Source organism: Leucoraja erinacea, chromosome 14 (assembly GCF_028641065.1).
Source record: "Leucoraja erinacea ecotype New England chromosome 14, Leri_hhj_1, whole genome shotgun sequence".
NCBI lineage: Eukaryota > Metazoa > Chordata > Chondrichthyes > Rajiformes > Rajidae > Leucoraja > Leucoraja erinaceus.
This window is the reverse complement of record NC_073390.1, coordinates 20,398,725-20,426,116: the sequence shown is the minus strand read 5'-3', so window position 1 is coordinate 20,426,116 and position 27,392 is coordinate 20,398,725. Positions and strand designations below refer to the sequence as shown.

General features: G+C 46.3%; 1 protein-coding gene across 1 annotated transcript; it reads left to right on the top strand.

Annotated features, from left to right (window-relative positions):
- On the top strand, positions 1-27,392 carry LOC129703357 (E3 ubiquitin-protein ligase SIAH1-like). Its single transcript, XM_055645732.1, has 2 exons — positions 1-623; positions 26,647-27,392. Exons 1-2 carry the CDS (start codon positions 171-173, stop codon positions 27,202-27,204), a joined length of 1,011 nt encoding a protein of 336 aa, XP_055501707.1. The 5' UTR covers positions 1-170; the 3' UTR covers positions 27,205-27,392.

The following is a 27,392-nucleotide window of genomic DNA, read 5'->3' as shown; positions in this document are numbered from 1 at the left end:
CCGGCGGTGACGTCACGGCGCCGTGTATCAAGGTTCTAGAACGCGGTGTCGCGATTTTCTTGTGTCTAAACATTCGGTGGCGGCTGGTGCCGGAGCGGCCGGGCCTGACGCTGGGGGGCCGTGGCAGGAACATCCATGCCCTCGCCCGCCTCTCCTCCTGCCTGCCAGCCATGTCATCGGCCGGAGCGGGCAACGGAAGCGGCAAAGCCGGCAAACACACGGCACCTTCTCCGGCCCCGAGCGGCCTGTCGACGGCGGCAGCAGTCGCAGCCGCCGCTTCCCCTTCTGCCGTGGCTGCCGCTGCCGGCGGCTGCGGGACGGCGGCGATTCTAGGCGCTGGTGTCTCGTCTCCCCCGCCGCCTCTGCACCCTCACCAGGCGGCGGTGGCCGCTGCTGCAGCCGCCGCCGCCGCCGCTGCCCAGGAGCTAACCTCACTCTTCGAGTGCCCCGTCTGCTTCGACTACGTGCTGCCGCCCATCCTACAATGTCAAGCCGGCCATCTGGTGTGCAACACCTGCCGCCAAAAACTGACCTGTTGCCCGACATGTCGAGGCTCCCTCACCCCCAGCATCAGGAACCTGGCAATGGAAAAAGTGGCTTCGGCCGTTCTCTTCCCATGTAAGGTAAGGGGATTCTGTCCATATCGGGCTGCTGGGTCATTTTTCCCATTGTGTCTTCTATCCGTCTCTTAAAAAATGCTTGCTTTTACGTAGTTCTTCAGATCGTTCCAAAACGCTTTTGAAATTATTTGAGGTAATTTTCAATTGAAAATCTAACACGCTGTCACACACACTAGTGGCCAGCTAATCGATTTGGGAAGCATCGATTACAAAATTGATATGTTTACTCTGGACAGCTTCCTTACTTTTCAAAGTAATGCTCTGACTTTTGCATTAATCTAAGGCTTGTATGTCTCTTTTAAAAAATAAAAAAGAAGGCATCTCCCACAGTACAGTACTGGAATGATAGCCTAGATTTTTGTGCTCTGGCATAGGACTTGACCTGGCTGACCTGGTAAACTGACCACGCTTTGTACCGCTGACTACTTCAAATGTCATTAGTCACTAGTCACTAATAAGTTCATAAGGAGCTAAATTAGGCCATTATTTCCATCAAGTCTACTCTGCCATTCAATCAGGTCTGATCTATCTTTCCCTCTCAACCACATTCTCCTGCCTTCTCCCCATAACCCTTGACCCCCGCACTAATCAAGATTCTATCAACCTCCGCCTTAAAAATATCCGCCCTCTGACTAAAGAAATTCTTTAAATAAAATACATCCTTTTATTCACGGCAATTGCCTCTGGTCCTCCACTCTCCCACTTATGGAAACATCCTCCACATCCACTCTATCCAGACCTTTCACTATTTGGTAAGTTTCAATGAGGTCCCTCCCCTCATCCTTATAAACTCCAGCAAGTACAGGCCTAGTGTCGTCACTTATTCCAGATATTTTACCAATATTATTGGTGTAACAATTTGTCTTGTGAGCTCTGAGTGAAAGTAACTCATCCACCCTCAAAAGCTTCAGACTGAGTTTCCGTGGTGGGGCTAAACTATAGTTTAGAGGTACAGCATGGAAACCAGGCCCTTTGGCCCACCAAGTCCACGCTGACCAACAATCACCTGTACACCAGTTCTATCCTACACACTAGAGACGATTTACAGAAGCCAATTAATTTACAAGCCTGCAAGTCTTTGGAATGTGGGAGGAAACTGGAGCACCCGGAGAAAGCCCATGTGGTCACAGGGAGAACGTGCAAACTCCGTACAGACAGTAACCATAGTTAGGATCAAACCCGGGTCCCCGACGCTGTGAGATGGTTTAATGCAAGAGTTTCCCTGCTTCCATGGACAAGTTGGGAGACTCCCTCGACATAACACCCTCACTCAATTGGGTTCCTGCCTAATGCAAGGACTGGATATCCTGGGATGATAAGCTAGTCTTTAGATCAGTTTATTTTTATTGTCAAAACTTTTTGTTGTGTGCTGTCTTGTCAGTGAAAAGACAATACATGTTACATTCAAGCCGTCCACAGTTTACAGATACAGGATAAAATTTATAACTTTTAGTGTAAGGTGTGGGCAGCTCAGTGGCGCAGTGGTAGAGTAGCTGCCTTACAGCGCCAGACAACCAGGTTTCATCCTGACTACAGGTGATATCTGTATGGAGTTTGTACATTCTCCTTGTGAGATTTCCCTGTGTACTCCAGTCTCCCACATTCCAAAGGGGTGCAGGTTTGTAGGTTAGATGGCTACTGTAAATTGTCCCTAGAGTGTGGAATAGAACTAGTGTATGGGTGATTGTTGGTTGGCACAAACTCAGTGGGCTGAAGGACCTGTTTCCACACTGTATCACTAAACCACTCTCCAGTTGATGAAAGGATGGTTCAGTTGCCTGATAACAGTTGGGAAGAAACTGTCACTGAATCTGGAGGTGTGCGTCTTCGATCTTCTGTACCTCTTGCCTGTTGGGAGAGGGGAGCAGAGGGAATGACCAGAATGACCTGTCCTGATTATGTTGGATCAGTTAATGATTGCCTTCAATGGGGATGGTGCACTGTATCAGATCGTTAGGTGCTGTAACATGGCAGTTCTGTTTAAAAATTGAGTAAAACTGTACGGCCAATAGTGGTACTTGCAAATTGCCCCTCTAAATTAGTTTAGCTTAGAGATACAGCATCGGAACAGGCCCCTCAGCCCACCGACTCCATGCCAACCATCATTCATCCAATCTCACTAGTTCCATGTTATCCCATTTTTGCATTCCCCCGAGGGGCAATTTACAGAGGGCCACTTAACCTACAAACCGGCACGTCTTTGGGATGTGGTAGGAGCCGGAGCAACTCGCTTGGTCATAGGGAGAGCGTGCAAACGCCACACGGACAGCACCCGAGGTCAGAATGGAACCCAGGTCTCTGATGCTCTGAGGCAGCAGCTCGACAGGCTGCACCACTGTGGCCCCCCCAAATGATTCATTTTTTCTTTACCCTGCAAAGCCCCTTTCTACGACAGTTAAATCAGAAGGATTTATTTTATTGTGCAAATATCTATCACTCGTAGTGTTGAACAACAGTAAGCCACAGTCCTCTGGCCAGTCCTGAATGAGCTGTTTATATTAGAAGATCGTCTAACTCAGTTGGTCTCCATTACATGAAGAGGACCAGAGATACAACAGCAAAAACAGTGCTGGTGGAATTCAGCGGGTCAGGCAGCATCTGTGGAGGGAATGGACTGATGACATTTCAGGTCAGGACCTTTCTTCAGTCTGATCAGGATGCCACCTCATCCACTGGGTTCCCCCAGCACCTTGTTTTGTTGTTCCACTGCAGTTTCTTGTCTCCAGGGATACAATTTGTTTGGGATCCTTGATCTTTTAATTGGAAATTGGGTGCACGGTAGACCAAAGGCATATTGTCATGCTGGAAAGAATGCAGAGAAGGTTTACAAGGATTTTGCCAGGACTTGCGGAATTGAGGGCTTGGAGAGGTTGTTGGACAGGCCAGGACTTTATTCCTTGGAAGGTACACAAAAATGCTGGAGAAACTCAGCGGGTGCAGCAGCATCTATGGAGCGAAGGAAGTAGGCAACGTTTCGGGCCGAAACCCTTCTTCAGAGTTTCTCCAGCATTTTTGTGTACCTTCGATTTTCCAGCATCTGCAGTTCCTTCTTAAACACTTTATTCCTTGGAGTTCAGGAGGCTGAAGGGTGATCTTGCAGAGGGGTATAAAACCATGAAGGGGATAGATAGGGTGAATGCAAAATATTTTACCCAGAATAGAGGAGTAAAGAATCAATGGGACATAAGTTTAAGGTGAGGGGGAAAGATTTAATAGGATCCTGAGTGAGAGGCAATTTTTCCACGCAGACGTTGGTGGGTGTATGGAATGAACTGCCAATGAAGGTAGTTGAGGCAGATACTAAAAACAGCATTTAAAATACATTTGGACAGATACTTGATAAAAGGTTTAGAGGGACGTGTAGATGGGGTATCTTGGTCTGTGTGGGCAAGTGGGCTGAAGAGACAGTTTCCACGCTGTATGATTCTATGAACAACAACACAAAATATATTTGAGGAGACGACAGAAGAATATCGAGCGGAACGACTTCGACCATCTGTCTGCTTGTCATTGCGAGTTTCAGTGTAAATTTTGAATGACTCAGGCAGATGGCCACAGTAGAATATGTAACTGACTTAACGATAGCCCTGGCTCATCTCTGCTGAAACCTCTTCCATGTCTTTCTTCCCTCTAGACCTGACAATTCCCATTAACTCCTTGAAGGCATCCCTTTCTCCATCCTCTGTAAACTGCAGATCATGCAGAATGCCTGCGTTCTGACCCTCACAATGCACCATTCGCTGTTACTCCCGTGCTTTTTCATCTCGACAGGACGTCCACCAATTTTCTAGCAACTGGTGGTCCGATACCTCCTGTAATCCGAATAATATTACGAGAGCGCACTTGAAAATGGGGTGCTTAGGGCGGGTGAGGTGGCCGATCTCGACCTCCTTGGGACTTCAGCAGCTGATCGATGGGTCGAATTTGCCCCCAGCGGCTGGGGCTCTGGAACTCCGGCCCGGCTGGAGCCGGCAGATACGTTCCCATGGGTGATTACTGCGGCTGATCCATGGGTCGAATTTGCGAGCTGTGGTCAGGGGCTCTGGAGCTCCAGCGCGGCCAGAACTGGCAGATTCGGTCTCGTAGCCGACTTTGCGGGCCGGTATCTCGGCCACCCAAGGCCGTGACCTCTGTTGGTCTGGCAAAAGGGAAATACTGCAAGGTTCTGGAACCAAGGGTGCTGGAAAATCAATGGTGGACCTGTACTTGCTGACAGTTAAGCGATGAACTAACAGACTTGGATTGCTGCAGGGAGAGGTGGGACAGACTTGGATTGTTTTCTCTGGAACAGCGGAGGTTGGGGGTGACCTGATGGACGTATATAAAATTCTGAGAGGCACAGATAGGGTAGACAGTCGGAACCTAATATCCCAAGATGGAAAAATCAAATACTTGCGGGCATAGTTTTCAGATGAGAGGGGCAAAGTTTAAGGAGATGTGCAGGGCACTATTTTATACAGGGTATGGTGAGTGTCTGGAGCGTGCTGCCAGGGGTGCTAGTTGAAACAAATGTGATTGTGGCATTTAAGAGGCTTTTGGATAGGTGCATGGATAAGCAGGGATATAGATAATGCACAGCTAGATAAGAGATGGGCTTGCCATCATGTTTGGCATGGACATTGTGGGCTAAAGGGCCTGTGCTCATGCTGTATTGTTCAATGTTCTGAGTCCATTTGTAAATGCTGATCTCTAAATCCCTTCACAGTCTCTCCCAACTCTCAATGTTCTCTCCGCCCTCTAAACCCCCAGTGTATTTGTGCTTCTCTAATTCTAACCTCTTGACATTTAGGGTTGCCCCTGTTTCTGAAGGAGTTTGCTCTTGGCTCTATTTCTTGGCCTATGAAGCATACCACCTACTATTGCCACTGAGGCCCAATGGTAATAGTCCCAAGCTATCTATATTACTATTGGGCCCAGCTGCCAGTGAGCACATAGGCACATGAACACCACCAATGCCTGGCATGTTCCACTGGAACATTTGGAAGCAAAATGTCAGAGTCGCAGTTATGCAGCATAGAAACTGGCCCTCTATGGGGTTGGCCTCCAGTCCATCCATACTGAGTTGGTCCCATCAGCCTGCATTTGGTCTATATTCCTGAAAACCTTTTCCATCCATAAATCTGTCCAAATGCCTTTTAAACAATGCAATGTACCTCTTTGGTTTCTAGTTATTGAGATACAGTGGGGAAACAGGCCCTTCAGCCCACCGAGCCTGTGCCGACCATTGATTTCCCCCATGCAATAGGTTTATCCTACAGATTGGGGACTATTTACAGAAGCCAATTAACCTACAAACCCCCACGTCTTTGGAGTGTGGGAGGAAACCAGACGTGGTCACAAGGAGAATGTACAAACTCCATGCCGACATCACCCGTAGTCGGGAGCGAACCTGTGTCTCTGGCGCTGTGAGGCAGCAACTCCATTGCTGTGCCACACTACCACTCTCTACCATTTCTCTGGCAGCCTGCTCCACATACTCACCACACTCTGTGGAAAATATTCCCCTCTGGTCCCCTTTAAATCTTCTTCCTTCTCGCCCTAAATCTGCGCCCTCTAGTTTTATACTCTCCTACTCTGGGAAATAAAGACTGACCATCCACTTTATCTGTGCCCCTCATGATCTTATAACCCTCATCCATTGCTTCAGGGAAAACAGTCCCAGCTTCTCATTATTCAAGCCTTCCAGAAGCAGCAACACCCTTCTGAATATTTTCTGCATGATTTCCATCTTAATAACATCCTCCTATAGACTGATGACCTAATCTGCACACAATACTCTAGGTGTGATCTCACTGACATTGTGTAAATGTCTACAAACCGGAGGTAAAATACAAGTGGGACACTAGCAATTTGGTGATGTTTTATAAAGAATGTGCAAATCTTTCCCCTCCCTGTCCCCTGACGTTTCACAAGTTTGTTTTTTTAATTCACTGTTGCTACACTCCCTCCAAATCGTGGCTCTAGATTTTGTGCTTTTCATTAACCCAGAGACTTGTGACTTAGACTAAGCAGCTATTGACTGAATTGCATCTGACTAGAATTAATGTGTGGAAAGGAACTGCAGATTCTGGTTCATGCTGAAGATGGATGCAAAGTTCTGGCGTAACTCACTGGGTCAGGCAGCATCTCTGGGGGGGAAAAGGATGGGTCGAAATAAGACTGCAATGCAAATAAGAACTTCTTTAAACTGCAATGCAAATGCAAATCCCAATGCAAGTGGGCTTTGCATTTGGCCTGCACTTGTTCAGGCACTCTTGTGCTGTTGCTGAATGCTTTCGTATGCAGGGGGTTGGAGGAACTAACGGGCAGAAAATGCTCAGGTAACTCAGTGGGTACGGCAGCATGGAGAACATGGAACATTTTGGGTCGGAGCCCTTGTTCAGACATTGTTTAAGAGGGTGTGGGGGGGAGCTGGGAGAGGAGAGAGGCATGACAAAGCGTGGCAGGAAAGAGGTGGACATAGGCAAGGGGAGTTTTGATAGGCAGATAGTTGGAACAAAGGCCAGAGATGAAAGGGCAAAGCATGAGACAGAAGGATTGAAGAGTTGCAAATTGTGAAGCCAGAGGAAGGAATGTAGGTGGAGGGGAGAATTAGGTGCAAGTCTAGGTGAGGTAGGTGGAAGGTGAGGTGGGGGGAAAGGAGCAGAGAAGGGATTTTTTTTACATAAAGTTCGAGAATTCAATGTTCATACCATTGGGTTGTAAGCTATCCAGGTGGAATACGAGGTGCTGTTTGAATGTGGCATCACTCTGGCAATGGAGGAGGCCCAGGACAGAAAGCTCAGTGTGGGAATGGGAGGGGGATTTAAAATGGCAGAACAATCCGCGTTGTGCAAAAAACCTTGGTGGAAGCAAAACTCATGAAATGATATGAATAAATATTTGAACGTTTATTGGGAGTTGCGAAGAGTGTGGTTTCAAAAATTGCTGCAGGTGGTTGTAAGTTCTGTGGAGGTGGCGGAGCCATTTAATAAGGGTTCGAGAGAACAAAACCACAGCCCAAGAGACTGGTACTGATCACCTGGCAACTGAACCATATGACCAACAACTAGAGAGCGGTGCTGAAATAATATCTACTTCATTGACGACCCGAGGACTATCTTTGATCAAACTTTACTGGTTTTATCTTGCACCAAACGTTATTCACGATATTCTCTTTGCCATGCATCTGTACACTGTGGATGGTTCGATTGTAATCATGTATTGCCTTTCCCTTGACTGGTTAGCACACATTAAAAGTTTTTCACTGTACTAATAAACTAAACCAAACACATAACACCAGGTGATATAGGAGTAGAATTAGGCCATTCAGCTCATCAATTCTGCTTCACCATTCAATCATGGCTGATCTATTTTCCCCCCTCTCAATCCGTTCTCCTGCTTTCTCCCAACAACCTTTGACACACTTACTGATCAAGAACCTATCAATCTCCGCCTTAAAACATACCCAATGTCTTGATCTCCACTTCTGTCTGTGTCAATGAATTCCACAGATTTACCACCCGCTGGTTAAATAAATTCTTCCTCATCTCCACACCATGTGTTGCCAACCAATGGTGCTAATGGCAGAGGAGATGAAATGGTGGCACTGTGCTTGGTCTCTTGTGCTGGCGTATGGTATCTGCCTGGTTAGTGCACAAAACATTTTTCACTGTATCTCGGTGAACCTGACTTTAATATAGCAATATCTCTTGTCTCTCCTGGTGACTAAAAGAAAAATTGTATTTACAGACACTCCCCGACTTGTACAATAGGCGTCTTGTGCAAGCTCGCACTTATGGAAATAATTCTGTGCTTAGTTCTAGTGCAAGCAAGGCAGTTTGTAATTTCCACAACACTGTAGGATCACTCAAGTTTACATCGGAAACATGCCGGCAATGGCGGCGTTGCTTACCCAGAAGGCCATGTGTGGTAGAAAGTGCCCTAGCGTGAGACGGAACTCAAGCGAACAATGGCGGCAGTGCTAACTGTGACGGCCACACATCACAGAAAGTGCCCCAGACGCAGCCAGACTTCACTGAGATGAGTTTAATGGGGATGGTGATTACGACTTGCGTAAAATCTGGTTTGCGTAAGGGTTCACGGAGCATAACCCTTGCGTAAGTTAGGGAGTGCCTGTGTATCGTGACTTCCACAAGCTCGGGATGTTTCTAAGCATTTTGCAACCAGCTTAGTACTCTGTGAAATTAGTCTTCAGACCGATGCCAACCCAAACCATCAGCTATCCATTTTCTTCAGGGATGCTGCCTGACCCACTGAGTTACTCTACCATTTTGTCTATCTTTGTTATAAACCAGTATCTGCAGTTCCTTGTTATTATATTATCCCAGTCTATTGAGTTTTGTTACCTTGGTGACAGCTTCATTTGTGCATTTTGAGTATCTTATCTGGTCACTAAGTGCTGTGTTCATCAATAGATGGCGAACATGCAGAAATCCTCTGCAAAATGAAGCGATTTGCCTAGTTTTTCTTGAAATTTAAATTTCACAACAAAATATTTTGCAGGCTCCCAACTGTTAGTGTGTGTTTTCAGTGAGGCATTCAAAGTATCTAAGTTTTCCTACGCTACATGAAAAATGCTTTCACATAAAATGCGCACTCTGTAACTCTTTAAACCTGCTTTGGCAAGCAGAGATAATCGTAGGATTTTGATGAGGTCAGTGAGTTTTGTTTAAAGTGGTAACATGTTGCAGACCCGTATCCTGCTGTCACACTGTTGTCGGAGAATAAAACTTGTTCCACAGGGAAGAAAGAGACTTGCATTTGTATGGATGATAGATGCGCAATGCTGGAGTAACTCAGCGGGTCAGGCAGCATCTCTGGAGGAAAGGGAATAGGTGACGTTTTGGATCGGAACCCTTCTTCAGACCCTGACTGTACTTGTTTGGTGCCTTTCCTAATTTTCTGATAAGCACAGCACAGCAAAGGTGTTGACTTGCACACAGCAGCATTTTGCATGTACATCTTTATTAGTTCCAAACTTATTCCGGCCCTTTTATTTTTAATGCAGTACATTCTGCTTGGGTAGCTTACAACCCAGTGGTATGGATATTCAATTCTCCAATCTTGGGTAACACCCCCTTTTATTCTCCCCCCCCCCCCCTTTATTTCCTGTGTCCCGTCACTACCCACCCCAGTGTACACTGATTTCTCCTACCATTCCCTCCCCCCCCCCCCCCATTCCCTTCTATCTATCCCTCCCTTTGGCTTTACATTTCACTCATCTTCTCTCCTTATCTGACACCCTTTTGTCTCCTTTTCATCTCCAGCCTTTGTCCACCCATCTGCTCATCCCCCCCCTCCCCCGCCTCGCTGTTCACCTATCACTTGCCAGGCTTTTCCCTCGCCCTCCCTCTCTTTTCCAACTTTCTCTCCCCCACTACAATCAGTCTGTAGAAGGGTCCCGATCCTGAACATCACCTATCTATTCCCCACCGAAATGCCTGACTCGCTGAGTTACTCTAGCATGTAGTGACCTATTTAGGTCAATGTTTTTAGTAACAGGAAAAGATACAAAAGTGCTGGAGTAACTCAGCGGGTCAGGCAGCATCTCTAGTGTCATGGACAGTATACATTGATGATGCTGATGTAGAGATGGTAGAAAGCATCAGGTTTCTAGAAGAATAAATTTCCTGGAGACGGGCCCGGAGTTTCAAGCTGCAGGCATGGCGCAGACTTGCCATCGCGGAGCCTGGGATCTTTTGCCAAGGATTGCCAGTATTGGAGCTCCGACCCGAGAGGGCTTGAACAGCGGACCGTCGGCAACAGCAAGTGCAGCAATGGCAAGTGCGGAGAGTTCAGCCCCGACCACGGGTGAACAAAGGAGGGAGATGACTGTACTTTGTCTTCTATCACAGTGTTAAATTGTATTTAATGCGGCTGAATTGTGGACTGTTATTTTTCCCACTTAGTATGGCTGTATGGTCACTCAAATTTCACTGTACCTTTATTGGATCTTGAATCACCAGCAACTTATCCTGCACCAGCCATATCGGAGCAATGGCCAAGAAAGCACACCAACGCCTCTAATTCCTTGGAAGGCTTAGGAAGTTCTCCATGTCACTGACATCTCTCACCAACTTCTGCAGATTCTCCATGAAAGCATTTTATCGGGATGTATCACAGCATGGTTTGGGAACAGCTTCTTCCAAGCCTGAAATTGCTTAGAATTGTGGAAGCAGTCCAGACCGTCACACAAATCAACGTCCCTCCATTTACATTTCACGCTGCTCGGGATGGCCAGCAGCAAAATAAAGGACGAGTTACACCCCAGCCACTCCCTTTTCTCCCCTCTCCCATCTGGCAAGAGGTACAGAAATGTGAAATGCACACCTCCAGATTCAGGGGCAGTTTCTTCCCAGCTGTTATCAGGCAACAGAACCATCCTATCAACAGCTGACCTACTTCTACCTCATTGTAGACCATCAAACTATCTTTAATCGGAGTGTACTAGACTTTCATTAAATGTTATACCATTTATCCTCTATCTGTACACCGAAGACGGCTTGATTGTAATCATGTATTGCCTTTCTGCTAACTGGATAGCATGCAACAAAAAAGCTATTCTTTGTACCTCAGTACACGTGACAATAAACTAAACTAAGATAGACACAAAGAGCTGGAGTAACTCAGTGACACAGCATCTATGGAGGAAAAGGACAGGTGATATTTCAGGTTGGGACCCTTCTTCAAATGCTGAAGGGTGTGAAGAATGATCGTGACCTGAAACGTCACCTATCCTTTTTCTCCAGCGATGCTGCTTGACCTGTTGTGTTACTCCAGCACTTTGTGTTTATCTTTGGTATAAACCAGCATCTGCAGTTCTTTGTTTCTAAGCTAAACTAAGAGTGTGTCAATTTGCTGCACTATGTTGTAGACAATATCTTGCTCTAAACACCAGTGAGGTTTGGGCATCCAAAGTGTGCTAATGTTCACTGTGATAATGGTTTTGCAACAGTAGTTAATAATTGTCTCCTCCTTTGTCCCTAGGAACAGGGCATACAACAGCAAGGGTGACCAAATGATCAGATTTAGATTTTTGCCATCTTCTCTACTTGTGGGCAGGGTCTGGAATGGCCTGTCTTATGATCTTATGCATTCACCTTTAGTTTAGTTTACTTTATTGTCACATGTATGGAGGTACAGTGAAAAGCTTTTTGTGGCATGCCAACCAGTCAGTGGAAAGACTACTAACCCTAATGATTACAATCTAGCCTTCCTCAATGTACAGATACAAGATATAGGGAATCGCCTCTGTGCAGATAAGGCATTGGGTTTAATGTTCGAAATAAATGGCAGCAATACTGTGATATTTTAACCCCATGAACATTTTGGGTCAAGATTGAGATTGCTACCAGTTAGGTTGGCATCTGGGCAATCCCTAGCTCTGCAGTTTTAGCTGGTAGTTGAGTCAATTTGCCCCAATGTACCTGGAGATGATGATGATGATATTTTATTATCACTTGTACCTAAGTGCAATGATATTCCTTGTGTTTACATACAAAGTACACAAAAGAATCGCCACAAGGGCACAGACAAAGTTACAAAAATTACTCACCCCTTCTACATTCCCCCATTGTTCTCAGCAACGCTGCCAGTCCCACTCGGCCCGTCTTGACCCTGAGGCTCCGTCCTCGGCCTGACTCTGTTCGAGGCTCCGACCCGTACTTGAAGCTCCGTCACGCCCTCGTCCCGACCCATCTTCGTCGGGCCCTCGAGGTTCCAACCTAACCTTGGGGCTCTGCCCGACCCATCACACTTGGAGGAAAGATAGTTTTATTGTCATGTGTCCCAGATAGGACAATGAAATTCTTACTTGCTGCAGCACAACAGAATATGTAAACATCATACAAAACGGAAGATAAAAGTTCAGTGTGTCTATAGTCAATAGACCATATATACACAATAAATAAACAGATATAGTGCAATAATAATAATAATAATAATAGACTGTTATTGTTCAGAGCTTATTTGATGTCGTGTTTAATAGCCTGATGGCTGTGGGGAAGAAGCTGTCAATGTCACCCGATGTCAATGGTGAAATGAGTGTGTGACCAGTGGGTGGCTCTTTGATGATGTTGGTAGCCTTTTGTGATAGATTCCTTCGATGGTGGGGAGGTCGGATCCGGTGATGGACTGGGCGATGGTCACAACATACTGCAGTCTTTTCCGCTCCTGGACATTCAAGTTGCCGAACCAGGCCACGATGCAACCAGTCAGTATGCTCTCTACTGTGCACTTGTAGAAGTTCGAGGGAATCCTCCTTGACATACCGACTCTCCGTAATCTTCTCAGAAAGTAGAGGTGCTGATGTGCCGCATTTATAATTGCATCGGTGTGCTGGGACCAGGAAATCTTCGGAAATATGCACGCCCAGGAATTTGAAACTTTTGTCCATTTCCACCATTGTCCATTGATATAATTGGGATGTTACACAAAAAAGCTGGAGAATCTCAGCGGGTGCAGCAGCATCTATGGAGCGAAGGAAATAGGCAACGTTTCGGGCCGAAACCGATATAATTGGGATTGTGGGTCCCTATCCTTCCCCTTCCAAAGTCCACAATCAGTTCCTTGGATTGCACTGCACCGCTGTGCGCCGACATTGCCATTGGCCACGACGAGCAAGTCATATGGTCATAAGGAATAGGGGTAGAATTAGGCCATTTGGCCCAACAGGTCTAATCCGCCATTCAATCATGCCTGATCTATCTCTTCCCCCCCTAGCCCCATTCTCCTGCCTTCTCCCCGTATCCTCTGACACCTGTAGTAGGTTGGGCCTGCTTGCCGGGAGTGTCCCAGCTCGCCGTGAGGGGACATTTTCACCTAGATTCTTGTGATTCAGTTTTTGAAGTGTGCCATCTGATAACAGCGGGGAAGAAGCTGGTCCTGAATCTGATCGGTGCATGTTCTCATTGTTGTATATTCTGCCAGAGGGAATGAGTGTGAGTGGTGCTTGATAACACACAGTGTCTCTCTCTGCTGATTTTACAGGTGATCCACCGATTTTCCGGCACCCTTGGCTCCAGAGCCTTTTTGATTATCCATTTTGCCGGACCACTTCACCGGTCCCGGAACGCTCTGCCTAGGCCGCCCAGGAGCCGGGATACCGGCCCGCAAAGTCGGCCGCGGACGTCGGCTATGGGCCGAAGTTCCAGAGCCCTGGCTGCAGGGGGCAAATTCAACCCGCCGATTGGCGCGGAAGTCCCGATGAGGTTGTGATCATCCGCCTCGTATACGGCCTAGGCGACACATTTTTGTGGGTGGGGGGTGAGATTTTGTCTGGATTAAAGGAGGGGCTGGACCACCAATTGCCAGAAAATCAGTGGTGGACCTGTACATGATTTCAAGCTCTTGTATGTTCTGCCAGAGAGCAGAATGATCTGGGTGCGAGTGGTCCTTGATAATTCAACAATCTCTATCTTTGCTGATTATCTATTAATGCTTCTGTAAAGGACTGGATAATTTTGTTTAGTTTATTGTCACATGTACCGAGGAACTGTGAAAAGCTTTTTTGTTGTGTGCTATTCAGTCAGCAGAAAGACTATACATGATTATAATCAATGTCCACTGCGTACAGATACAGGATAAAGAAATAGAGGAGATTAAGAAGAGCATTGTTAGAGTAGTGATATGTTGCTGTTGGAGTAGATGTTTAAAAGAGTGGAGCGAATATAATAAATGATTGCAGATCCACTTCTGGGACCAGCGTGCACTAACCTGGCTTGAGCACCATCTTATCTAGCAAGTTGTCTTTATCATCAGTGCATGATGTGCAAGGAGGCCATTCGGTCCTTTAGTCTTATGCTGGCTCACAGAAACACATAACTAATAGCTGTGCAACCTTCCACTTTCACTGTTGCTCTTCCCATATTTGCTGTTGGAAACTCCTACAGAATGGGCAGCACAATGGCACAGTGGTAGAGTCTTGCCTTAGTGCCAGAGACCCGGTTTCAATCCTTACTACTGGTGCTGTTTGTGCAGAATTTGTACCATTTTTCTCCTGCTGCTCTGGTTTCCTCCCACACACCAAAGACTTGCAGGTTTGAGGTTAATTAACCCGTCTGAAGAAGGGTTTCGGCCCGAAACGTTGCCTATTTCCTTCGCTCCATAGATGCTGCTGCACCCGCTGAGTTTCTCCAGCTTTTCTGTGTAACCTTGAGGTTAATTGGCTTTGGTAAATTGTAAATTGTCCCTAATGTTTGTAGGTTAGAGTATGGGGTGATTGCTGGTTGGCGTAGACTCGGTAGGCGAAGGGCCTGCTCAGCATTGCATCTTCAAAGTCTAAAGAATCTGCCTCGAGCAGTGCATTCCACATTATAATTTGCTGTGCAACATATTTTTACCTTGTGTCAGATCTTAGTCAGTGATTTTAAAACGTGTAACTAAGCTCTTGCAGTTGAAGAGTTTCATTTACTATGTTACAGCTGTTGTAATCTGAATGCTTCTTTTAAATTTCACTATTGTCTTCTGAGCTGACCTGCGATCACCCCGTACATTAACACTATCCTACACACCAGGGACAATTTACAATTTTACTGAAGCCAATTAGCCTACAAACCTGTACGTCTTTGGAGTGTGTGAGGAAACCGGAGCACCCGGGTAGAACCCACGCGGTAACAGGGAGAACGTAAGAACTCGGTACAGGCAGCATCCGTAGTCAGGATCGAGCCCTGGTCGATCCACAGGGAGGAAAATTCGACCCATCGATCGGCTGAGGAAGTCAGCTATGGGGACGGATCTGCTGGCTCCGGCCAGGCCAGAGTTTCAGAGACCTGGCCACCACAGAGGGCAAATTTGAACTGCCGATCGGCCGCTGAAGTCCCAATGAGGTTAGGATCGGTTGCCTCACCCGGCCTACGTGCCACATATTCGGGGGGGACTGCTGTAATTTTGTCCACATTAAAGGAAATGGAGGCCCACCAGTTGCCGGACAATCAATGATGAACCTGTCCTTAATTGAAGTATGTTTTGGAATTTTAAACTTGAAATGTACTCGCTCCAAACCTTAAGCACTTGGTTTTTATGCACATGTGTTTTGTGCAGCTGTGAAGTATTTTTACCCAATAAAGTATTTTAAAGCTTGTTTGATTAGTGATGGAACCAGGGTATTTACAAGTCCATTGATCACTCATACACTAGTTCCATGTTGTCTTATTTTGCACCCCAGTGTGTAGTATGCAAAAGTGGGTTAGCGTGGAACTAGTGTGATCAATGGTCAGCATGGACTAGGTAGGTCGAAGGGCCTGCTTCCATGTTGTACCTCTAAACTAAAATAAGCTTAGTTTTTAGTTTGTAGATACAGCGTGGAAATAGGTCCTTCGCTTCACCCGAGTCCATGCTGGCCAATGATCCTCGTACACTTGCACTATCCTACACACTAGGGACAATTTATAATTTTACTGACACCAATTAACCTACAAACCTGCATGTCTTGCTGGGGCGGGATCCGGATAAAACCCACACGATCACATGGAGAACGTGCAAACTCCATATAGCCAGCACCAGTAGTCGGGATCAAACACGGGTCTCTGGCCCTGTGAGGCAGCAATTCTACTCTACCAAATAAACCCTTAAAGAGAAAATAAACTAAACTTGGAACACGCAGCAATTGAACTACAGAGTTGTTTGTTGTGGATAGCCAGCCATGCGATTGGTTTGATAAATCAGCAGATCGACAAGGTGCCAATGTTCACTCTGTACTATATTCCCACATTATGTACCGGAACAGGGAGTACAGATAAGTTATGCCGATACCCCAGGTCACATCTTCGTACAGAGGTATAGAGCCCAGTTGGCCTTGCCAATTGCTTGCTGGTTTTTTTTCATCCTTGTCTTCCATTATGAAGTCCTCTTTCATTTTCCAACTACAGTAGGGATGTCATGCTAAACATTGTGAGCGTTTGACGGCAAACTCGGGAGAACTCTTTGAATGAACTCGTACAGTGGGACAGGGCTTTGAGGTTTATTTTTGTCACGTGTACTGAGGTGAATATGAAAAGCTTTGTTTTGCGTGGGTGACAACTGTTGTATTGTTGTGTTAATGTTCCTGGAGAGTTACAGCAAGTAAGAATTTAGTCGTCCTTGCTCCCAGTATATATAACAAACAAAGTCTTGAATTTTGCTGGAATTAAACAAACATGAAGTCAAGACAGAGTGATTTGGATAGGAAATAGCTATTTTCTTGTGTGCTATCCAGTCAGCGAAAGACTATAAAGGACCAGACTAAGTGGGACCCGTTGGGTCCCAGCATCACACGGGAGGGCTGGTCACCAACGCAATATTCCACCTCTCCACCAATTCCAATAATGTTCGCCAGTGGGGGGGGGCTTTCTAGTATGGGTGTTGCGGGCCGAAGGTACTGTTTTCCAGAGGGATAGTATAGACATTGTGGACCGAATGGATACTTGGGCGGGCAGCCAACTGTTGCAACAATTTTAAAAGCCAAGCCAAGGAAAACAATTTGGCTGCAGCCACCCGACAACCAACATTCATTTTGTGAACACAAACTTATTAAAAGGCGAGGCAAACAATTTTGCTGCAGCCACCTGACAACCAAAATTTATTTTGTGTACACAAACTTTAAATAAAAAGGCAAACAATTTGGCAGCAGCCACATTGAGGGGACTCGCCGTGGCGTAGATGTGCGTTCAGCAGCCACATCGAGGGGACTCACTGTGGAGTAGACGTGCGTTCAGTGTTATTCACAGCTCAGAGCCGTGATCCTCTCGCTTCCTGGGTCTGGCAGAGACTGAGTGAGGCATGACACTTCCGGGTTTTATAGTCCCTCCCCCTGCCGCCAGCAGAGAGAATGGGACTTTTTTTTTAAACATTAATATCTCTCTGAATTTTTATTCTGGGAAAAATCCTCCGGCCCCGGACGGCGGAGTGGGGCTCTGAGTGAGGTGGTCAAAAATGACAGCCGTAGGTGCCGACGTTCTCTCGGAAATCGCAGCACAGTGAGCCAAAAGCAGTCAAGATCAGACTTTTAGTAATATAGATAGATTACAATTGAGCCATCCACAGTGTAAAGATACAGAATAAAAGGAATAATTTTTAGTGCAAGATAATGTCCAGTCAAATCTGATTATAGATGGACCATGGGTCTAGCTCAGAATCACCCTCTAGATGGTTAGGATGGTTCCATTGCCTGATAATTTTCTTGTAGTTTAGAATACATAGACCAGCTTGTGTCTGAGAGCTTTTAAACTATGGTTTGCGATAGTAATTTGCAAAAATATCCCCAAGCGACCAATGAGTAATGAGCTAAATTTAGCCCTCATTTTAACTGCTTCAGCGTTTTACAAAGACTGATATAATAAGAAGTTGTTCGATGTGGTAAAGAAAAGAAGAATCCCAAAATAGTTTCAAAGGTTCGAGACTCGGCCAAGGCTGTCCAGCATAGAATGAGATGTGAACTATACATAGGGGTAAGAAGGTACACACAAAAGCTGGAAAAACGATCGTCCAACCTCCGCTTAGTCTCCCAGATCTAAATCAGCTGACATCTAGAGCAGCAGATGCAGTAGATGAGGTTGGAGGAGATACAGGTGAACCTTTGTCGCACCTGGAACGACTGCTTGGGTCCTTGAATGGAGTCGAGGGGGGAGGTGAAGGGACAGGTGTTGCATTTCTTGCGGTTGCAACGGAAAGTGCCCTGGGAGGGGGTGGTACGGGAGGGTGGAAGAATTGACAAGGGAGGGAAGCGGAAGGCAGACATAGGGGGAGATGGGAAGATGTGGCGAGTGGTGGGGTCACGTTGGAGGTGGCGGAAATGGCAGAGGATTATTTGTTGTATTTGCCGGCTGGTGGGGTGAAAGGTGAGGACTAGGGGGGCTCTGCCCTTGTTGCGAGTGCGGGGATGGGGAGAGAGAGCAGTGTTGCGGGGTATGGATGAGACCCTGGTGCGAGCCTCATCTATGGTGGCGGAGGGGAATCCCCGTTCCCTGAAGAACGAGGACATTTCCGATGCCCTGGTGTGGAACGTCTCATCCTGGGAACAGATGCGGCGTAGGCGGAGGAATTGGGAGTAGGGGATGGAGTCTTTACAGGGGGCAGGGTGGGAAGACGTGTAGTCCAGATAGCCATGTGAGTCAGTTGGTTTGTAGTGTATGTCGGTCAGAAGTCTGTCCCCTGCGATGGAGATGGTGAGGTCAAGGAATGGTAGGGAAGTGTCGGAAATGGTCCAGGTGTATTGGAGTGCCGGATATTAGGGGTATATACATAGGGGTAAACTGGGCAACTGTGAATGGAATGGCCTTGTAGGGAGGAGGTGTAGAGACCTAATTTAGCTTGATGCAAAACAAGTTTGTGTTCCACAGGGGCATGACCTGCACTACAAAATGAGATGCACTGATTATTGGAGACAAAATAAGGGCGGTAAAGTGGCACAGCTGGTAGAGTTGCTGCCTCACAGTCTCAGAGATCTCGATTCGATCCTGACCTCGGGTGCTGTCATAGAGTGACACAACACAGGCCCCTCGGCCCAACTTGCCCACAACGGTCAACATGTCCCTTCTACACTAGTCCCACCTGCCTGTGTTTGGCACATGTCCCTCTGAACCTTTCCTATCCATGTACCTGTCCAATATTTCTTAAACATTGCGATAGTACCTGGCTCTATTGCAATATTTAAGAAACATTTAGCCATGTGCATGGAGAGTTTGCATCTTCTCCCCTGTGACCCCATGCGTTTCCTCCGGACGCTCCGGTTTCATCACGTATCTCAAAGACCCACAGGTTTGTAGGTTAATTGGCCACTGTAATATGCCTGTCTCCCATAGGCGATTTTTCAGGCGACTGCCGGCAACTGTCCTATTGAAACACACACATCGCTTCCTTGACCAGCCAGTTATGCAGGCGGGGGACAGGGCAAGTGGGGGGAGCGCTGTCTGAGTGAAATTCACACGGTGCAAAGCCAAAGATACAGACACACACCATGATGAATGGGAAGGTTGGCGCTGTAATTAAGACGGTAAAAGCACAGTGTATGGGAAGGGTCACGCAAGTCCTTTAAAAGGGGGTGGGGGGAGGAAGGAGTGGAGACAACTTTTAAGAAGCCAGAGATACACAACAGTGAAGCTCGGCGGACATTAACATTGCCAGTCGGTTATCCCTGGTTCTGAAAACTACTGTTTACGTTTTTTTTCCCAATGAGCCAATGAAATTCATCGGTCAGCACTGGCGACAACCTATGATAATGTACGACCTCCTGGCAACCCACTACCACTGCACCTACGACACGAGAATTCTCACTACTCTGAATGGCGTCAAAATTTTGGCCGCCGCTAATTTTTCAACACGTTGTTGAAAACCAGGCGACCAGAATGAAGCTGCGACTAGTTACGAGAATGCTGGAACTACTCACCACTATGCAGGCGACTCCCCGGCAACCTCCGGTGAAAATGTGGTCTCCTGTAGTTGCCTAAAAAGTCGCGGGACAGGCCCATAAATTTGCTTCCAGTGTGTGGGGAGACCATAAGAAAGTGGGATAACATAGAAATAGTGTGAATGAATGATTAGTGGTAGGCGTGGACTCGGTGGGCCAAAGGGCTTGTTTCGATGCTGTATCTCTAAACTAAATAAGTAGAATGCTAAAATAACATGGATCATTTGAGTAGCAGGGACACATCAACAAAATTAGAAAAATGTGTAGAAAGATCGACAAAAGGAAATGAAAGGAAACCAGCAGTGATTATTATGATCAACACTGATCTCCTTTAGTTATAATACAGGGCATTAAAGGCATGGATAATGTTGACAGTCAAGATTTCCTCCCAGGGTGGAAATGTCAAAGGTGAGAGGTCGAAGCTTGAAGGCGAGAGGGGCAAAGTTTAAAGGAGATATGTAGGGCATATATTTTACACAGAGGGTAGTGGGTGCCTGGAATATACTGCCAGGGGTGGTGGTGGAGGCAGATACGATAGTGTCGTTTAAGAGGCTTTTAGATTTGCAGAGGTATGGATCATGTGGAGGTAGGGGAGATTAGTTTAACTTGGCATCATGTTTGGCAAATATATTGTGGACAAAAGGGCCTGTTCTTGTGCTGTACTGTTCAATGTTTAAAAAGTTTAGTTTAGAGATATGGCACAGAAACGGGATGTACAAACCTGTACATCCCTAAGATGTACAGGTTTGTAGGTTAATTAGGCTTTGGTACAATTGTAAATTGTCCCTCGTGTATAGGATAGTGCTAGTGTACACAGTGATCGCTGATCAGCGTGGACTTGTGGGCCGTAGGGCCTGTTTCCGTGCAGTATCTCTTAAGTGTAAAGTAAAGGAAGCATTTGATGAAGTCTCTCGTAGGATTAGAATGTGAGAAATAGAATGAGGGCAGGCTACTTTGTCATTCCAATCATCCCAGCCAATTGGAAATAGGCCATTTGGTCCAACTCATCCTTGCCGATCAAGATGCTCTATATAAGCTAGTCCCATTTGCACTTTCACAACTGGAATGACCACCTGTACCGTGGCACTATGGTCAGTTTTTCCCATCTCTACTCTGGTCCACACAAGGCTCAAGAACATTGGAACTGTTGGAGATGAGGCTTCTTCAGGATTCCCATACCTGTCCCACTTGGAATTGCATCTCATTGGCTGCTCAAGTCTGTATTAGTTAACCAACGTGGTGTGTCTGCCTCTTGGAACAAAGTGTCCATATAAATATTTATCTTGATCATATAACACGGCGTCCAAATCTCAGACCCAAACTCATCAACACAGTCAATTTCCTTGAGTTGCAGATATGGTTACTATCTATATTCATTAGGTTCCGTACGAGACAGATGCAACACATCAATTGACTGCTGTTCCTTTCTCAGTCTAGTTTATTTATCCAATTCTTCAGATACAAAGCTGCAACTTTCCTCTTGCCATGTCCCTAACTAGATAGTCCAGGCGTCATAAATTAACGCCACGTGGATGTGCCTGGTTTATTTGACCCCAGGAACTGCAGGTGCTGGAATCTTTAGCAAAACACAAAGTGATGGAGGAACTCAGTGGGTCAGGCAGCATCTGGGGAGGAAAATGAACAGGTGTCTTTACCTTAAACTTCAGAGATACAGCGCGTAAACTTCGGCCCACCGAGTCCGCGATGAGAAGTCATCACCCCGCACACTAGCACTATCCTACACATTAGGGACAATTTACAATTTTCCAGAAGCCAATTAACCTTCAAATCTGTACGTCTTTGGAATGTGGGAGGAAACCGGAGCACCCGGATAAAACCCATGTGGACACAGGGGGAACGTACAAACTGTACAGCCAGCATCTGTAGTCAGGATCAAACCCGGGTCTCTAGCGCTGTAAGGCAGCAACTCTATGGCTGCGCCATTGTGTCACCCCAGTTGTTTGGGTCAGGAACCTGACCACACTTATTCTACAATGTTTCGATTAGGGACCTTTGTTTGGACCAAAGAAGGTTCCCGACCCGAAATGCAAATTCTGAGCCAGCCAACCATAATTTTTGTTAACCTTTTCTAACCCATTACCCAATTAACTGGGAGACTGCCAGTTTACTTGTGTATCTCCTTTTACAGCTTGTTTACCATTCCGGATGAAAGCCACAAGGTTAAAGAAAATCGAGTCCACAAAATAAATTAAATACTTTAAATCAAATCACTCGCATGCAAAGGTCAGCACTGCTTTGGCAGAATTCACAGATTAATTAATATACATTGGATACCGCGTGCACAAAATCATGAGAGGAATACATCGGGTAGAGATTCTTGTCCACTCTTACGGAATCAGAGGACCAGAGGACATAGATTTAAGGTGAGGGGGAAAAGATTTAATAGGAACCTGAGGGGCGACCTTTTCACACAATGGGTGGTGAGTGTATGGAACGAGCTGCTGGAGGAGGTATTTGAGGCAGGTAGTATTGCATGGTTTAAGAAACATTTAGACAGGTAAATGGATAGAGCAGGTTTACAGGGATATGGGCCAAATTGAAGCTGGTGGGATTAGTGTAGATGGGACATGTTGGGCTAAAGGGCCTTTTTCCACGCTGTATGACTCAGGATCGGTTCAGTTGCCAATTGCAATGATCCCCTTAGAAAATATCCAATTTGTTTTTCAGCTCTCAACTTCCAAGAAGCTACAATTTAATCAAAAATATCTACTCGACTTTCACTGTAACAATTAGTGAAAAAATGGTTTTCCCCTCTGAATCATTTATGCTGAGAAATCAACACTTTCACTTCCACCTAGACTTTTGATATGTGATGTAGAAACAAGGAAGTGCAGATGTAGGTTGACAAAAATGACACAAAGTGCTGGGTAAAGGCAGCATCTGCTGGAGAACATTGATAGGTGACACTTTGGGGCGGGACCCTTCATTGAATAGATGTGATGTTTGCTGTAACTTTTCATACAATTAAAACATTTCCCTTTAGTCATTAAGTGACATATATTTTCCCGTTATCCGCCTACGTTAGCTGAGAATTGTGGACGTAGCCCAGACCACCACACAAAGCAACTTCCCATCCATTGACTCCATCTACACTTCACGCTGCCTCAACAAGACCACCAGCATAATGATGGATGAGTCTCAGCCCCGGTCACTCCCTCTTCTCCCCTCTCCCATCAGGCAAGTGATACAGAAGTGCGAAAGCGCACACCTCCAGGTTCAGGGACAGTTTCTTCCCAGCTGTTATCAGGCAAATGACCCATCCTACGAAGAGAGCGGTCCTGAGCTACTATCTACCTCATGAAGACCCTTGAGCTATCTTTAATCGAACTATACTGGACTTTATCTTGCAGTAAACGTTATTCCCTTTATCCGGTATCTGTACATTGTGGACGGCTCGATTGTAATCATGCATAGTCTTTCCACTGACTACATAGCACGCAACAAAAAACGTTTCACTGTACCTCGGTACACGTGACATTAAACTAAACTAAATTGTTCTTTGAAAATACTTGTGGAATTGCCTGAATCTCCTGCTCTCTGCGTCTTTGCTAGAAGGAGCCATTGTACCACTAGTTTGACTGGTTTACCAAGTTGTGCCAGGCTTCAGGCTGTGGCTGACGCCCACACAACCGATCTGCCCAGTGGGACTCTGCCATGTACCGCTCAAGAGGCTGACTCACAGCCTTGCCGGTTATCTGCAGTTCCCTCTCTTCCGTTCCACAGGGACTTGCCCTGAAGATGCGTACCCACATTGTGGTAGAGCCGCCCTTGCTTCTCTTTGACAAAGTCAGCTGCGGATTTTTTCATTGCTTGTTCAGGCTACTTTACCTCGTGTGCTTGACCAAAATGTGATGCAGACTTGGAGTGGCCTGCTCTTTCTGGAGGCACTAGGGTGGCACAGTAGCGCAGCGGTAGAGCTGCTGCCTCACAGCGCCGGGATCGATCCTGACCACGGGTGCTGTCTGTGTGGAAATGCATTTTCTCCCTGTGACCGTGTCTGTTTTCTCCAGGTGCTCTGGATTCCTCCCACATTCCAGAGATATGCATGTTTGAAGATTAATTGGCTTCAGTAAATTATCTCCAGAGTGTGGGATAGAACTAGTATCCGGATGATTGTTGGTCGGCATGGACTCGATGGGCCGAAGGGCCAGTTTCCAAACTGTATCTCGAAAGTAAAACTAAACTAATGATTTTGATCAATATAACCACAGTGTTCAGCCTCCTGGTCCCAGATTAGTTTTAGAGAGAACTACAGCATGGTAACAGATCCTCCAGCCCACCAAATCCACACTGACCATTGATCACCTGCTCACACCAGTTCTATGTTATCCCACTTTCTCATCCATTCCCTGCACACTGGGGGCAATTTACAGAGGCCAGTTCGCCCACAGACCCACACATCTTTGGGATGTGGGAGGAGACCGTAGCACCCAGAGGAAACACCATGTGGTCACAGGGAGAATGTGCAGACCCCACACAGACAGCACCCGAGGTCAGGACTGACCCCAGGTCCCTGGCGCTGTGAGACTGCAGATCTATCAGCTGGGACACTGTATCGCCTAAAAAGATGCTAAATAGTTGAACAGGAGTACAGGCTACCCTTATTCAGAAGACTTTAGTGCATAGCAAAAACAAAAATAGGGATGTTTTTTCCTTCAGGAGTTTGGTTAATTATTCCATTCACTTGCCCATAATTCATACAGCTGTTGGACTGCCCAATGAATCCTAAAATTGAGGTCTGCATTTATCTAGCACCATTTTGTCGCTTTTCAACAATTTTAGAAAGAGAGCAGAGACGATTTAAGGACATTGCCAATACTGAGCTATTCAGAGAGATTGGCCAGGCTCGGACTTTATTTATTGGAGTGCAGGAGGCTGAGGAGTGGTTTTATAGAGGTGTATGATTTTATACATATAATAAAATCATGAGGGGAATGGATAGGGTAAATGCACAGAATTTTTAACCCAGAGTAGGGTAAATCAAGAACCGGAGGACATGGATTTAAGGTGCGAAGGGAAATATTTAATAGGTACCTGAGGGGCACCTTTTTCACGCAGAGGGTAGTGGGTATATAGAACGAGCTGATTGTGGAGGTAGTTGAGGCAGGCACATATAACAACATCTAAAAGGCTTATGGACATATACTTCGATAGGAATGGTTTAGAGAAATATGGGCCAAACGTAGATTGGACATCTTGGTCTGTTTCTGTGCTAGAGGAGGTAGATGAGGTAGATAACAACATTTAACAGATATTTAGACAGGTACATGGATAGAAAATGTTTAGAGGGATATGGGCCAAAGATAAGAGCCTCGACCTGAAGCGTCACCCATTCCTTCTCTCCAGAAATGCTGTTTGTCCCGCTGAGTTACTCCAGCATTTTGTGTCTATCTTGTGTAAACCAGCATCTGCAGTTCCTTCCTGCACACGATTTAGAGAGATATGGGACAAACGTGCATGCTAGTGTAACGGGGATCGCTGGTTGGCGCGGACTCGTTGGGCCTGTTTCTGCACTGGATCTCTAAACAGGTCACCGACAATTTTCCAACAACTGGTGGTGCAGCATCTCCTTTAATCCAGACTTAATTACGAAGAGGCACTTGAAAAAGGAGGCACTGCCTCAAAAAGACAGCTAATGTCACCAAAGACCCACACAACCACTGCCACACTCTCGTTTCACTCCAACCATTAGAAAGAAGGGATAGGAGCCTGGAAACTGTAACCACCCAGGTTCAAGAACAGCTTCTTCCCAGTAACCATCAGGCTCTTGAACACTAACCACAATGGACTTTGGTTTTGAATTACTATGGTCTGGTTACCTAATATTATTAAATTCTTGATTATTAATATATTACGTTACTGATTGATGTATATTTATTTGTGTGTTGTTACGATAATGGGCCTGTAAAGCTGCAAGAAGTAAGGATTTCATTGTTCTGTTATCGGTATCCATAATACTCTTGACTCTGAGCTTTAAGATGAGAGGGGCAGAGTTTACATAGAGAGTGGCGAGTGCCGGGATTGCACTGCCAAGGGCGGTGGTGGAAGCAGATACAATAGTGGCATTCAAGAGGCGTTTAGCGATTGATAGATTCTTGATTAGTAAGGGTGACAAAGGTTATGGGGAGAAGGCAGGAAAATGGGGTTGAGATGGAAAATTAGATTGGGCATTATTGAATAGTGGAGTAGACTTGATGGGCTGAATGGTGTAATTCTGTTCCTATGTCTTTTAGTTTAGGTTTAATTTAGGTTTAGTTTAGGGATACAGCGTGGAAACAGGCCCTTCGGCCCACCCAAGTCTGCGCCAATGAACACTCATACACTAGTTCTATCCTATGCACTAGGAACAATTTAGAGGCCGATTAACCTACAAACCTGCACGTCTTTGAAATGTGGGAGGAAACCAGAGCACCCGGAGAAAACCCACAGGGAGAATGTGCAAACTCCATACAGGCAGCACCCATAGTCAGGATCGAACCAGGGTTCTTGACACTGTGAGGCAGCAACTCTACCGCTGTGCCACTGAGCTGCCCAAGTGGAGTGGACTCAATGAGCTGAATGGTGCTATTCTGCTCTGTCTTATAGTCTTATGTTTAATGTATTTTTTTTTCTGTTTGACAGTACGCCTCGACGGGATGTTTGCTGACTCTCCACCACACTGAGAAGCCCGACCATGAGGATGCTTGCGAGTACCGGCCCTACTCTTGCCCCTGCCCCGGCGCCTCCTGCAAGTGGCAGGGTTCGCTGGAGCAGGTGATGTCTCATTTGGTCCACGTGCACAAGAGCATCACCACCTTGCATGGCGAGGACATCGTGTTCCTGGCCACGGACATCAACCTGCCTGGTGCGGTGGACTGGGTCATGATGCAGTCTTGCTTCGGCCGACACTTCATGCTGGTGCTGGAGAAGCAGGAGAAGTACGAGGGCCACCAGCAGTTCTTCGCCATCGTGCTGCTGATCGGCGCCCGCAAGCAGGCCGAGAACTTTGCCTACCGGCTGGAGCTGAACGGCAACCGGCGGCGGCTGACCTGGGAGGCCACACCGCGGTCTATCCACGACGGAGTGGCCACGGCCATCCTCAACAGCGACTGCCTGGTCTTCGATGCCGCCATTGCCCACCTCTTTGCCGACAACGGCAACTTGGGCATTAACGTCACCATATCGACCTGCTGCTCGTGATAGATAAGTGCTGATGGTGTTTTTTTGTGGTGACTCAATGCTAATTATTTTTGTCTATCTTCTCTGTAGATTAGACATAAATTCATTGTGGAGCTTTACTGACTGTGCCAATTTATTTAAATTATGTTGCTATGATAGCCTTTTTAAATAAATATATATTTCAGAATGGTTGTGACTTCTAGATTTAT

Excerpts from the sequence above, each read along its gene's own strand:
- LOC129703357 (XM_055645732.1), top strand. The coding sequence starts at position 171 with ATGTCATCGGCCGGAGCGGGCAACGGAAGCGGCAAAGCCGGCAAACAC. Across the intron at positions 624-26,646 it reads CCGTTCTCTTCCCATGTAAG|TACGCCTCGACGGGATGTTT; the intron begins GTAAGGGGATTC and ends TCTGTTTGACAG.